The sequence below is a fragment of the Oreochromis niloticus genome, linkage group LG11 (genome assembly GCF_001858045.2).
Source record: "Oreochromis niloticus isolate F11D_XX linkage group LG11, O_niloticus_UMD_NMBU, whole genome shotgun sequence".
NCBI classification, from domain to species: Eukaryota; Metazoa; Chordata; class Actinopteri; order Cichliformes; family Cichlidae; genus Oreochromis; species Oreochromis niloticus.
In genome coordinates, this window is record NC_031976.2 from 14,182,540 (window position 1) to 14,197,196 (window position 14,657).

A 14,657-nucleotide genomic window follows, 5' to 3' on the forward strand; every position below is an offset into this window, starting at 1 on the left:
CGGGGACTCTTCGAGGAGGTCTTCCCCCACCAAACCTCCCTCCCGCTCTTCTAACTTGAGCAACAGATTGACGACCAGCCTGGAAGTGCGCCCTGTTCCACGAGGCCATCAAACATTTATTCATCTCTTAAGCTCCTGCCAGCAACTTCATTCACAGACCCTGGGCACTGCACCGCGCTGGGTCGGGGCAGAACATGTTAGGCTAACATAAAGATAATGCAGTAAATTTACACATATAAACTCAAGCCAGTGTGTGTGTTTGCATATTAACAAACGCGCTTGTGAGGGGTTTTTTTTTTTTTCTTACCCCTGAATGGAAGACTGTCTTGCACCATAAATCTGTCCCTCACTGGGAAGACAAAATGAAAATGGCCCCCGTCATAAAACATCTGTAATGGCTCCATCTACCACCAACACATAATGGGGCAATTACCAAGAAGGGGGCTGGGACAGCATGAAGCCCTTAGCTCTCTTTGGTAAACCACACAGCGCTTTGGTGTATGTGTTTGAGTCTCACATGCATATGTCTCTGCATATGCTTATGCTTTATCCTGGCTTGAGGCCTCTGCATGTAGATGTTAGCTTGAGGCCCAGAGAAAACCATGTTGCAAGGAAAGATTTCCATTTTTAACCTGTTCACTGACCCCTGGATGCTTCTCCCCTACGAAGCCTCACTGTCCATTCCCCCGCAGTGATACGAAGGCACAGCTAATATAAAAGTGCATTATTGATGCCTGATCTTATGCACGACCCAGCTCGGGCCTTGCATCTTCCACACCTCGTAATCAAGCGTAATTGAGGTTAACTGTACCACACGGTTGAAACGCTAGACAGGTAAGCCGCAGCCTCTCATGATTAATGTAGTGTGTTAGCGTTCTGGGCTCTGACCTTTTGAGATAGGCCAGGCACCATTTTTAAGTGAAAGCTCTGCCTCTGCCGAGCTGTGGAGTTGTCCATCAAGTCCTCCTGCTGCACCCCCTCCCTCCAAAGTCAGATCCATGTCTTGCTGCCTCATTGCCCCTGACCCATGTTTGTTTGCCTCCATGTCTTGTTTTACAATGCAGAACCAACACCTTTTCGATACCACCCCTTTTTAAATTAAAGCGCATGTCCTATGTAGAGCTGCGAAAAAGTTAATAGACACTGAGTCGGTGTCAATCAGGACAGAATGAATGGCACAGCTGGCACATCAGATTCTTTTCTAAGCCAAAAATAGTTATTCCAGCATAATCTGGGGTCACTTTGCTGATTAGTTCTTGTTTTTTTCTTAAAGGTTGCAAGCACAAAACATAAACTTTAGACCTAACACATACTCAAGTGGCCCAAGCATGCAGGCCAGTGAAAGCTATGAGTCAGGCGCCCGCTGGTCAGTGACCTTCCCTCTGCTCTCGAGCCGCCGCACGGATGTAAACTGGCAGCGAGGTCACGTCCTTACCGTGCTCGCAAACATAAGCATTGTCACTGCGAACTGAGTAAATTTACTTTTCACTTGAGCTCATTCAGGCACAAACACATGCGCTCTCGTAAAAACAAAAAGATGGACCCTGAGCACACAAGAAGACGAGCTGCCTTTTTGCAGAGATCTGCAGGAGAACCTAAAAGGTGCGCTTGTTAATCAAGGATGGCGAGGACCTGGGTCACCATCTGTAACATAGACCAGGGGCAGTGAATGGATGAGGAGGGGTGAAAGGGCACCCTCAGACATTCCTTTAGAAAATAAACAGAACACAAACTGGTTTCTCTGGACAGGTATTCCACGCAGATCCATCAGCCTGAGCTTTTGCTGTTTCTTGAAGGTTCTAAATGTGTTTTAATGTGACGCTACAAAGCAGACTTTCACGCTCGGGAAAACAATGCTCTATCGCTCGAAACATTTAAGTGGCATTCGACTGCAACTGCAATAAGATACACTTCCTTCATCCTCACATTTCAAAAGCCCAGTTGGGAGTGTGTTTAATGCAATTAGCAGGTTATCTGTGGTGAAGCGGAGGTGTCTGCTGTCTTCCTGTTACCGTATGGCCTGGCAGGAGGGAGGGATAGCTTTCTTTTGTACCTTGGAGGAACACAAGGCAGATGCCCTGTTAGAAGAGAGCAACCCAGTCTCTTTTGTTACATCATAGCTGTTTAGGGTTTGGGGGGCGTTTGTCCAGACTTTATTAAATTTCTCTGCTCAGACAGTGTCTGCTAACCTGAGCAGTTTGGGTTCTCTTTTTGCAAAAAAAAGAAAGAAAGAAGAAGAAGAAAACCTTACAAGTACATTTTTATTTTTTTTTTATGACTCACTGCAAAGACAAAAAAAAAGTGACCTCTGGCATTAAAGCAGAAGCAAGTGTATTTAATGTTTAGGGGCCAGCCTCTGCCTTTGTGTTTGAGCCAGTGGTTCAATGAAAGGCAGCAGTAGGGGTCACTTCAGGCATCTGCTCCTCTCCTGCACCACTCATCTGCCCATCTGTGTGTGCTGTTGCCCTTCTGTCCACTCAGACGCGCTCACAGATACGTCTAGAGACTCACACTCGCTGAATAACGTGGGGTAAGTCTGTGAGAGTCAATTTATTCTGCGTCTGTTTGAACCCAGAGAAGCACCACTTTGCACTGCCTTGGAAAGAAATGCCAGGCTTTATTATTGAAGGGACAACACTATCTGGGAAACTGGAAATGGAGGTCAAATAAATAAATGATATGTGAGGAAAGAAAACTGTTAAATAAATTGACTGTGTTCTTACTGGAGTGTATCAGTAGCAGTTTAAAAGTCAGACCTGGGCCAAATCTAAGCATTCTCATCTCTGTTTTCATGTATCCAGTGAGCAAGTCAAAGAACAGCAACTAAGCCTTCGCAGAGCATTTTCTAATGCTTCTTAATGCCGGTTTAATACATTTCTGTACTCGCTTAGAGGTCCCCTGCTGTCTGGACGATCAGTGTGATTTATGCCTTTCCTGTCGCTGCTGAGGGCATCGCTGATAAGAGAGCCGTTAAGTATGAGGAGCATTTATGTCTCCAGAAGAGCCGAGACATTTTCTAAACTCTTGGAGACGCTCCCGGGCTTTCACTGAGTACAGCACCTTGTAGATCTTCACTTGTGCAGCCTTACAGTTCTCTCAAGAGGAGCCTCCACGCACAGATGTGGGGTGTCAAGACTATTTGTGTTATACATTCTCCACATTTCTGATGAAAAGGACCCCTCTCTTTGCCAGTTTTGGTTTGCTTAGACTAATGTATTAGGACCGAGTTTCAAATAAACACAACTCTGGTTTTGTGCTCTCTCTCTCTGTGTGTGCTCGGTGCGGATGGAGGGACAATAAGGCAGTTGTGATGGAGAACTTTATAGGAACGTTCAACTTAAGAGTGAGGGATTGAAGCGGGGTAAACAAAGCATTCCTTTCCCTTTCATCGCCATTTAACTGTTCCCTTAAAATCCTGTCTCACCTCCAGGCCAGTGCCCACCAGACCGAGGGACTTGTCAAATAAATATAAATCAAACAGCAAAGGTTTACTGCACGAGTTAATACGCAATAGCTTAGAAATTTCAACTTGATTGAGCAACTTTACAGTTTCTCTCATCCAGAATCAGCTGCAAAAGTCTTCATCTCTGGTGCGGAAAAGAGTCCCGTGGTGGCGCACCGTATCTCTCACAGTAGCGCCCCGGTGATGGTACTCCAGACATGTGGCCTGTTTGGGGTGGGGGGCATTTGGTTATTCTCAGGGGAATGCTTGTTGTGTCAGTCATTTGCAGCGGCCGCTAAAGAGTGCACTTAGCATCCTCTGTTTCCGTGTAGCAAACATGTGGGGAGTGACATGATACTGTACAAGAGCCTGGACAACATATAACATTTCAAAGCAATTTCCTAATTGTTTCCAGGCCAAGGTCGATAGCACTATATGGAAGCAATCCCTTCTTTCAAACTTTTTTTATTTTCCTTTTTTCTTTTATTTTCTTTTTTTTCCTGTTTTCATCCACAGATTGGGAAACATTAAAGTATTAAGTAAACTTGACCCAGGCAGGGCTAATTCATTGGGAAATAGCTGCATTCAGTGTCATATCAGTGACAGTCAAGTCAGTGGATTCCCCTCGCTGTGGATGGTCACCATGTGGGGCAATCCTGACACATCCAGTCAGTGCACACTTACATTTGTGGTCTGTGATGAGAACGTGTTCACTAAGATCAGATCTGACCTGCCAGGAAAGGTGTATGTGGACCAGATGCACTTTGTACATCTCATTCTGGGAATAAAAGTAAAACTACTCAGAGAGACTCTGTAATGAAGTAGTATCACGTGACTCTTTTTTTCTTCAGGTAATGAGAGGAAGGGTTTTATTAAGATAAAAGAATATTGCAAGAGTGGGAAAATGAATGAAAATGAAAGGTGGAAAATGCAAGGGGTTAAGAGTCAGTAATGCCAGCAATTTAGTGTATCAACAGATTAAAAAGACATCTTATTACCTTCCCGTAGTTTCCCCAGTAACTAATCCCCTGCAAAGTTCTTACTGGACTTAAAAACACATCAAATTAATGCAAAAGAATTTTTCTTAAAAGAATAGTTGGCATCAATCATCAGAAGACTGGTGGGCTTTCTTTTGAATTTTATTTGTACAGTAATGGTGTGGAATATTAGCCAGTAATATATGTAAATAAATGATCTTATATATCATTGTAAAAGCTCTTTACACTCTAACTGAATGCACCTCCTATATGCAATTATGAGGTAGACATTAATAATGGTATTTTCCACCCTCTGCAAAATATCGAATACACCTTAAATTACTCTTATCCACGTAAGAAATATATGATTATCATGAAAACTCTGTACATCACAAATAATAAAATAATTATAGAATAGAAATTATACCGATTTGAGTGCATTTTTGTACATTTACAAAGAAATGCCGTTTTCTCATTTCTTCATTCGTTGCACTTTGTAGAGTTCTTTTGGGGCGGGGGACTGTACAAGTATTTACAACTCAAACAAACAAAAAGAAAACGAACAGCAGTGCATTCAAAGCTAATGTGCATTTAAATAACGTCTCGTTTGCGAGTCCTTTTTCTTTTTCTTGTCTTTTTTTAATCTTTTGTTTTTTCGTCATCAGAGAAGACGAATTCAGCTGACCACATGTCCTTGGCGCAGTCAGTTGTGGAAGTGCATTTTGTAAAGATGCCGACTTTTGAGCTTGAAATTACGCCTCAGTTATGTGTTCTTTCTTTTTTTTTCTTTCATTCACGCATTAAGTCTGATTTTGTGTCCTTTCTGTCCGTAAATGCGCCCTTTCCCAGCGCCTTTCAGCTGGTCTCCAGTAAGGAAAAACAAGAAATCTCTTTGAAGGCATTGCCACCACCACCACCATCACGATCACCGTCTTATCACCTCTCCTCAGACCAGTCTGTGTTTGTGTTTGGTAGATTAGACATTAACCCCCTTCATTTTTTTTTTTTTTTTTTTTTTTTTTTTTGAAAACGGGCACTTGCTCGGGCCTGTAATGACTCCAGCTGGACAGTTACATTTGAGGCCTGGATGCACATACCCAAAAGAGTCCGGCCAGGCTGCCAGGATCACAGGTCAGCGCTGCAACAAAGCGCTGCTTACAGGCAAAGCCCGCTGTCCCCGGCACTCACAGGTGCGCAGTCGGACTTAATAGTTCCCTCCATATCACTCAGAACGCCCATCTCCTCGTGCCATGTGGACACGTCACACTTTTTGGGAAACAACAACAAAAAAATCTATTTCATGATAACTTGCCGCCTGGTTGGGAAATATTGTGCTTAACACTTTAAGGCAGAGAGTGGAATTTAATGCGACTGAGCCTGAATAAATAAAGATATGGCCTCGTGTGTGTGTGTGTGTGTGTGTGTGTGTGTGTGTGTGTGTGTGTGTGTGTGTGTGTGTGTGCGCGCGCGCGCGCATCCCTTTTGAATAAAAACAAGGCGCATCATGCGTCAAAACGCTTTGAGACCCATGAGGACTTTCTACCTTCAGCCTTGAACCCACTGAGAGTATCTTTAACAATCTTCTGTTGTTGTTGTTGTTGTTTGTTTTGTTTTTTCACAAAAATGGCCGCTACCTGCACCCACACTGCTCCACCACCATATCCTCGTACTGTTTGTACACCACGTTATTGCCCGAGTCTATGTACAGGATGCTGATGGGGCTGAGTTTGGTGGGCACGCAGCAGCTGGGCGGGGTGCTGTTGGGGTCCATGGAGTTCATGAGCGTCTGTATGATTGCGTGGTTGGTCGGCTCCAGGTGCGACCTCAGGGGGAAGTCGCACACCCCCTCGCAGTGGTATGCCTCGTAATCCAGGGGCGCGATGATCCAGTCGTCCCAGCCCAGCTCTTTGAAATTCACGTGCAGGGCCTTTTTGCTGCACCTGGATTTGGATTTCTTCCCGTGCCGCTTTCCGTGCCGGTTGCCCAGCGCCGTCCTCCTCCGCCGCCTGGGCCCTTCTCCTTTGGCCCCAGTCAGCGGAGATACCCCCTCCTCTTTTGCTCTTTCCACCTTCACTTCCTTCTCACCGACTGACCTCCGCGACTTGATCTGCTCCTTCATCTCGTTGAACAGGTTCTCCCTCTTCTTGGAGCGGGTGTAGGCCACCAGGATGGCCTTCTCCTGCTGGGACCGGCCGCTCCTGTCCAGCCCCAGCTGCCTCAGGTCGACCTCGGTGTCCGATTTGCCCAGTGTGACCCTTAGCTGGAGGCAGAGCTGGTTCTCCTGCTGATAGTGACGAGAGCGATGGGGGTGGTGATAATGATGCTGGCGCGCTTTAAACACTTCCCACACGTCCAGCACTTCCCAGCCGGCTTTCGTGGAATCCAGCGGGTCCAAGGACCTGGAGTCCAGCAGCTTGTCTGAGCGGCAGGGGTAGAGCTGAATGTCGTAGAGGCCCGTCGTCTGCAGGGAAGTCTGCAAATCCCCGGGCGCTCTCCTAAATATCCTTAATTCCGCCCCGACCAGCTCCTCTTTTTCTGAAAGGGTTGAGACATCAAACAGATACTTTTGTCTTCGCAGAGGAGAGTGCAAAAGATCGTCTGCGGGGATAAAAGGAGAAAATAATTGCAGTCAGATTCACTTAGGGTGTACAGTGTTCAGAGGGAGCACGGGAGGGGTGAGAGGAAGGAGGGGGTCGGGGGTTGGGGGGCTCACATTCTCCCACAGAGGCCTTCTCTCTCTTTCTTGTTGTTCAAATGTCCACCCTGGACCTGACTGAAACAAACTGCAGCTGACAAGTCCCCAGTCTGGAGGGGAATTGAAAAAAGAAAACAACTCATACCATTATATGGAACTTAAAACTATTGTTTTCCTCGAAATGACGCCTTTTTAAAACTTTTATAAGGCTAAAGGCGGGATGAAGGTTAAGCTCACAGAGTTTATTTTAAAACTTCCTCTATAAAATTTGCGGTTTCTTAATTTCATTTCCTGCAAAACGTGCACGTACTTTGAAATGAATTATAAACTATATCTTTTTTTTCACTTGATATCACATTTCTCCGAAAATCATGGGAATGACATGAACACTTTTTATAAATATTTTTTTTTCGAACAAACCTCCAGAACAACCTGCCAATATTTGCATTCCGTGCCACTTTTAATCAAAGCCAGTGTATTTTCGCGAAAATACCCACGCTTTCGTTCTACATGCTGACAGACCGATCATTAATTTCCACTTCTCTGGCTGAGCAGAAGAAGCCTAAAACTATTCCTTCCCTCAAAGTCTGAGAAGCAGCCAGAGCATCAGAAAAAAAATGTATTTAGTTTTCTCTTCTTTTTTTTCTTTTTTCTTTTTTGGAGGAGGGGGAGAGAGATTTATTGCTGAGTCTTGTTTGTAAAAAAAAACAAAAAAAAAACAAGGGGCTTTGTGATGCTGAGGGTCCTCAGTGCTGCCAGACACTAACGGACCAAGCGACATACTGTACACTCAGCTGAACAATACACAATTAATGCATTATTCCCGCTGGAGACCCAGGAGGTCAACAAATATTTCATCAAGGCGAAGCAATGAGACTGGAATTTAACACCGAGACAGGCTGCATAAGAAGGCGTTAGCACGTATTCAATTTCTCATTTAATGGAAACATTTTATTGAATTTATTTAATTGTCTCTGTGTGTGTGTGTGTGTGTGTGTGTGTGTGTGTGTGTGTGTGTGTGTGTGTGTGTTGAAAGGGGGGGAAACTGCATCTATGGCGAATTTTTTTTCGCCCTCCCCGGTGCTTTTTACTGTTTTCGAATTTTTCCCCAAAGGAGCTTCAACAGTTTCAGTAAAGCACAAAAATGTAATTTTAAAAAAAGACGAAAAAATGAAATGTTAAAGTTTTATTATACAAATATCTCAACATTTTTCAACTGTTTGTCATTGCACCGTGATTTACTGCGCACTTTTTTTAGTCAAATCAGTATTTTATCGTGATTCTTTTTATTATTATTCATTTATATTATTAAAGTGACTTGGCTAGATCGAAAAGCCCTCGTGATCTGATTTGTAAAAGTTACTCCATAGAGATATTTAAATGCGGTTGTCAGTTTCCCCTGTGATCTCAGCCGAGTCAAACAGTAAAAGCAGATTGAAACCTTGTGCTCCTTTCAGTGACTTTGCACGTCTGGTTTGCATTACTTTTTTTTATAAGACCTCAAACAAATCGAATACAAGTTCACCAAATAATTAACAGTTCTCAATTCCCATATTACTCATTAAAGCACTTCCTCTCTTATATTTAATCTCATCCCTGCCAACGACAACATTCCCCTTAAAACGCAAAGGGGACTGTCAGTGACTGACTGCAGGAATTATTTTGTTATTTTTGTTGACAGTTTTTAAAAAACAAGTTACAAACTTTTCTTCATTTGAGTATTATACACAAAGCCAATTTTTTCCATTATGCGTAACACGCTTGACGGCGGATAATTGGGGGAGAGTGCGGTAGATTTTATTGCGTGGTTAAAGCCTGCATCCTGTGCACTTTTTTGTGACCTTGTTGGTTGTATCTGAGCAAATGCAAAACATGTTTTTGTCATCTATGCCTGTTTAGAGAGAGAGAGGGATAGAGCGGGGGGATAGAGAAAGAGAGCGAGAGAGAGAGAGGCCAGGCTGCACCATCTGCGCTTTAATGAGTTACCCCAAGTGCCAAAAGTAATTTTCAGATTCGGGTTATTCTTTTCTGATCTTGCCTTTTCTGACCTCCAGGAAACACCGCCTGGTTAATAAGCAAATTTCATCTACCTAAAAAAAATTAAAAAGTGTGAAAGCAAAAGAAGCTTCAGGTCTTTAAAAAAAAAAAAAAAAAAAAAACTATCTCTGCACGCATGAGTCATGCGCAAAAGTTACTACTTTCCGCGTCAAAAAGCCTTCCCCCGTGTTTCCTGATGGAGGCGATTCAAATAGGGAAACGTCCCAGCTGAGGTTCATTGTGCAGGTTAATTCAGTGCAACACTTTAGGGATGCTGGGAGGAATCCCAGAAGTAACCGAAGGTACTTGAGCTGAAAGAACGGAAAGAAAAATAATTTTCCGTAATTAAAGTGGCGGTGGCAAAAAAGAATACAAACCACTTCACAGCGACGAAACTTCCCTTTCGATTTTTTCCTCTCTCGTCATTTTTTTGGTGATGTGCCCATTGTGGCCGAGTTGGGTCATTATGGGAGAATAGACAGTGTTTGATATGTTATGACATGAACACTCAATTAGATCACCGAGTTCAAATACTCCAGTCAGCCGTTCGATGCCAAGCAGCTCTCAGAGGGTCCAGCTCGGGGTCACAGCCAGTGACACATCACATCAAAATCACAAGAGAGAGTGAGGCGTTTTTCCTATCAAACCAGCTCACACTGCAAGAAATGGCTGCACGGACGAGCAATTTAAATTTATAATCACCCCAACAAAGTCTCTCTTTTTTCTGTTTTTTCAGTCTTAAAAAGAACACCAGCATGAGAGAACCGCTTTTATTTTCATTGCGCATTTTTGGTTGCTTTCTCTGAACTTGAAATAAATCTATTTAAAAATCAACTTTCTTGACAAGCGAAGAAAAACATTTGATTATTAGTTAAATCATTTCAATTGCGCATCATTGGGGCTGATATGCTTCTACCGGTCTGCACTGAACAGCTCAGGATGGACATTTTTTGCAGCGCGCAGTCTGCGTCCCGGAGCCGAGGCTCGGAGTGTTTCAGACAGGAGGGGACGCAAACAAAGATAGCTTTTATTTCTCCCTCAAAGATTAACTCGGCGTATGTCCCCTTGTGTGTGTTGGATGTGTTAGTGTTTATCAGATTGTGTTTGTTCTCGCGGGCCGGTCAAATCACTTGGTTACACACGTTAACTGAGCCAAACACCTGCTTCTCACACCGACCCGCTTCTTCCCCCCGGCCCTCCCAGCTCCTCTTTGTCAGAACAAGTTGGTCAAACTGGGCACCATGAAGGCAACAGATTCCACGCTTTAATATATGTGGGACTGGGGTGCTTGCGTTTGAAACTCGGATAATTATTTAAGGATTCTTGGGTAAAAGAACCGAACACGAAACTCACAGCAAGTGTTTTAAGTTGGGGGGGTGGGGGGCAAAAGTTCTCTGTGTTCACGTGGAGGTTGGGAGCGGGGATAGCTTTTGCTACAGCCTGCATTGACAGTGATTTACAGCTTTCATCTAGAGAGCGCCTCAATTAGTGTTTTACTGTCGTGTTGCCCAGAGGTTAATTTAAGTGTAATATAATACTCGAAAAAAAAGTTATATGTTTCAGTCAACCATGGGGAAAACACATCCAAAAATAAATAAATAAATAAATAAATAACCACGAAAATCAGCGCAGTGTTCAGGAGCAACAAATAAACCTGCAGCTTTCAAATCTTTGCTTTTGTTCAGCAAATTTTTCAGAATCTCACTGGATTCTGTGTGCGTAAAAGTCCGCCTGTACGGTGCTTTAAAGCGTGCGTAAAAGCAGCTTGTTCTTCACTTGTTATGCGTTACTGTCATTTCTTAGCAACATTTTAACAACCTCTAAAGGAGAATATTAAACCCGTCTGAAGGTGGGTGGGGGAGTGGGGGGGACTGTGCCACAAAATTATGCAAGACAGAGCTGATGGAGACCGCAGCTGAAAGAAACCAACCTGTTCCTCTGTCCACAAAACTTGTTATGGTGTTGGCAGATTTAGAAGAGCGGAAAAAGCTGGCGTTTAGTCCGAGTTTCTCTGCAGCAGAGTATGTCCTGTATATGGAGAGCATGTACTCATGCGGAACAATAGCGTCCTTTAGATCTTCTTTGTGGTGTCCCGCGACAGGATGAGAGGACGCGAAGATGTCTTTTAGGAATTTGGAAGAGCTCTGTCCATCCTGGTGAGGGATCCTGGCACCCCTGTTCCTCCTCGGCGCAGAGGGAGAGATGATAGCAGCAGACTGGAAACACGGTATATTCCCAAGGAAAACAAAGAGGAGGCCCAGATATATCGTAATGACTCGAAATGCGTCCATGGCTGGAAGATTCACCGGGAGATGTTAATAAACTCAATTTTTTCCCTCCCTCGCGCAGTGAAGTTAAATTCGAGGAGCTGCGTGAGCCAGAGATGGTGTGCGCTTCAGGGTCTGAGAGCAGCTAACTTTTGCGCTCTCCGGCCGCACCAGAAGGAGTGCGTTTTTCGCTCTGGACTCCACACAAGAGCGGAGACTGTTGGGCCGAAAAGAAACACGCCCACATGGTGGCTCAGTGCAGGGCTTCCCAAACAATTTTATGTCACAGACGTACTACAAAACATGCATGCTAGAGGACAGAGTGAAAAGGGGAAATAACAGTGTGGGAAAGTTTGGAATGTTTTTGATTTAGCAGTGAGTAAAATGCGTGCACGTGAGAACTCTGATTTCTTTTATTGTGAATGGCAAAAACTCGATTATCTAATTTTGTGGATGAAATTATATGAGACATTTCACTGTTTCTTCTTATTAGCGTTGCTTTTTTTTCACTGGCAAGTTTGCAAAATTAAGTGTAGGCCTTGTCAAATTTGAGAAACACTGGAAGGGACTAACAGCCCTCCTTATCGGTAAGTCTGACAGCGTGAAAGCTTCCAAGGACGATGACGTTAGATTAGAGTTTAAACGCAGATACGCTGAAGACACAAACGAAGTGATCGTAAAGTTGCGACATTTTTAAAGAAATCTTTAAAGACTATTCATATTTTACAAAAATATATCAAATGTGGGGAAAACTAACTTTCAGGATAAATATCATTTGATGATTTCCTTCTTTTTCCGTTTTTACTTTAATCACAGAGTAGGCTTAGGTTTTCAGAGGCAGAAATGTCATTAAATAACCTGGGTTTAAATGTAACTCAGTGGTAAAGTTAAAACGCTCAGCCTCGGTGTAGAGCCCTTCAAATGATTTCGTCGAGACTCTGCTGACCTCTAATGGCCTCCGGCGTACATTACAAGAGGGGGGGGGAGACGTTTCCCACGTCCCTGAACAGAACAGAGACCAACGTGGGAGCAGCTAAGGGTTAAAATGTAATTGGTGTTGAAACTTTTATTCGTGATCAGCTTTCACTCAAACTTAGCCACTTGTTTTAAAGCAGAGCAGACTGTGAGATAGAGTTTGGTGATTGAGGGTTTTTTTTTCTACTCTTTGCTCTGTATGATGTCAGTAAGAGTGGATATCCTTACCGTGGTCATCTCAGGTGCGCAGTTCTTGTCATGATTTATTGTTATTGTCAGCTGCTTTTCAAGATTTTTGTTGGCAAGAGGCAACTATCAGAAGAAAGCAGTTGTCCTCAAAGGAACTTTTAGCAGACAGTGAGGAGACTGCATCATGGTCCAGTTAAAATAAACAAGGATTATTTTGAACTGTGAATCATGCAAAGCTACTCTAGTAGAGCCTGGGAATAAAAATATGTCAGTGGAGATGAGCACAATTGCCCCCCTTTAAAGAGATCATTCCGGATATTTGTGTAAATGTATTTACAACACATAAGGTCAGAAGCCTCAGTCTTGATTCAAATTTTGCATTGAGTTTCCCAGGCCTTATCTTGTCTGTCTCCTTGCATTAGTAGCAAACAGAAGAAAACTATCATAATGGCGAAAGACTGTTATGTGTTATCCCAAAACATCAGAATCAGACAGCTAATGATCATCAGAACAAATAAACTTAGCAACAAAGGAAGGAGATGTGTGTTTGGTTAATGATTTCTCTGTTGTAACAATGCTTCTTAGCAATCAGTCCTACACTGTTGGAAAACCTGTTGATTTCCTTAAATGGTGCCACATTTGTAAGTACAATGCATTTGTGGGTTGTGCCCATTAAAAACTTGACAAATCTTCTCTGTCATTGCTAAACAGCTTATTCTGCTGTTGACGACAATCAGGTGATTAGCATCTGATTAGCAACACCTATGAGTATGGATCCTACCACAGTAATCAGTTGGTGTTTGTTCTGGAAAGTGTTGGTTCTGAGCATACTATGTTTGATATGGTCTACACCATGGGGCAACTTCAAGCCAGTGTTTCACAAAATCAAGTTTCAGCATTTTCTGGAGTGAGCCTTGGTACCATCTTGAGACTGAAGGCCACGTTCCATATAACAGGGGATGTCAGAGACAGGCTGTGAAGTGGATGTCCCAAGCAAAAACACCACAAGGATGCTTGCATGGCAATATGGCCGACAGACCAGACGATCTGGAACAGACTGCACACAGTCAATCTCCAGGCTCATAGGCCTGCCACGAGACCTGCCATGACTGTCCTTCACTGTTAGGTCCATTTGTGGTGGACCTTGTGAAACATGAGCTTGTGGAGGAATGTTATGTTCAGTGATGTGTCCTAATTCTATTTACAGCGGTTGGATAATCGGGTAGTGTGGAGAAGATGTGGAGAACGCTACGCTGATTGCTGCACTGATAGGGTAACAGCTTTTGGTGGGGCAGTGTGATGATGTGGAGCAGCATCTCCCTCACTATAAAAAAACAAGGCTTATCATCACTGGAGATGATCTCAATGCAGCGAGATGAGATTCTACAATCAGTGTCAGTCCCATATCTCCACAGTCTGTGAACAAACTCTGTCCTACAGGATGACAACACTCAACCCCAGATTGGGGTTTATCAGAGACTACCTCCAGAATTTTGGAGTAAAGAGTAGGGAATGGCCCGGCTGCAGTCTTGACCTCGACTTTATTGAACACTTTTGACCAAACACAAATTTCTTTGTTTTGTGCTTAGTTTGTTTAGTCTCGGTTGTCTGTGGCTACCATATACATTGATAAACTATGCTAATGGTATTTACTGTTCTGAAAATACTGAATATTGCCCCTTAATCTTGTTGATTTATTGATTTATTCATAGTAACTATTGCAATGGCAGGTCTCTGTAAGGCCACAACAGTGTTGTTCGCAGGATCCTATATGCTTCAGTTCAAAATAGATCCTAATAAAAACCTGCCCAGATCTGTACTCCCTTTAAATCATTTTAAATCACATTTATAGCAGGACGTGAACAAAACGTTAGGACACTGAAACTGCTACAGCTACATTAACTAGTGCTACCATTACTTTCCCTCCTGTTACATGCCAAGCTGCTCTTTGTGGAGTAGGCCTGTGAGGGCAAAAATGGTAGTTGATTTTAAATGCGCATACGTCAGCTGTGCTGTTTACCATCTTAAAATAAAGCATCACTGCCCACCGAGCTTCAGTGTCTTCTTGTTCCAGC

The 14,657-nt window shown here is 43.4% G+C and overlaps 1 protein-coding gene across 1 annotated transcript; it reads right to left on the reverse strand.

Moving 5' to 3' along the window:
• Positions 1-4,441: 4,441 nt before the first annotated feature.
• gdf6a (growth differentiation factor 6a) lies at positions 4,442-14,621 on the reverse strand. Its single transcript, XM_005472583.4, has 2 exons — positions 11,082-14,621; positions 4,442-7,017 (listed from the first exon to the last, which is right to left on the reverse strand). The coding sequence occupies exons 1-2, from the start codon at positions 11,440-11,442 to the stop codon at positions 6,050-6,052; spliced, it is 1,329 nt and encodes a 442-aa protein (XP_005472640.1). The 5' UTR covers positions 11,443-14,621; the 3' UTR covers positions 4,442-6,049.
• Positions 14,622-14,657: the final 36 nt, after the last annotated feature.

Coding starts and splice junctions, on each gene's coding strand:
- gdf6a (XM_005472583.4), bottom strand. CDS start 11,442: ATGGACGCATTTCGAGTCATTACGATATATCTGGGCCTCCTCTTTGTT. Junction 7,018..11,081: donor TTTTGTGGACAGAGGAACAG/GTTGGTTTCTTT, acceptor TTATCCCCGCAG/ACGATCTTTTGCACTCTCCT.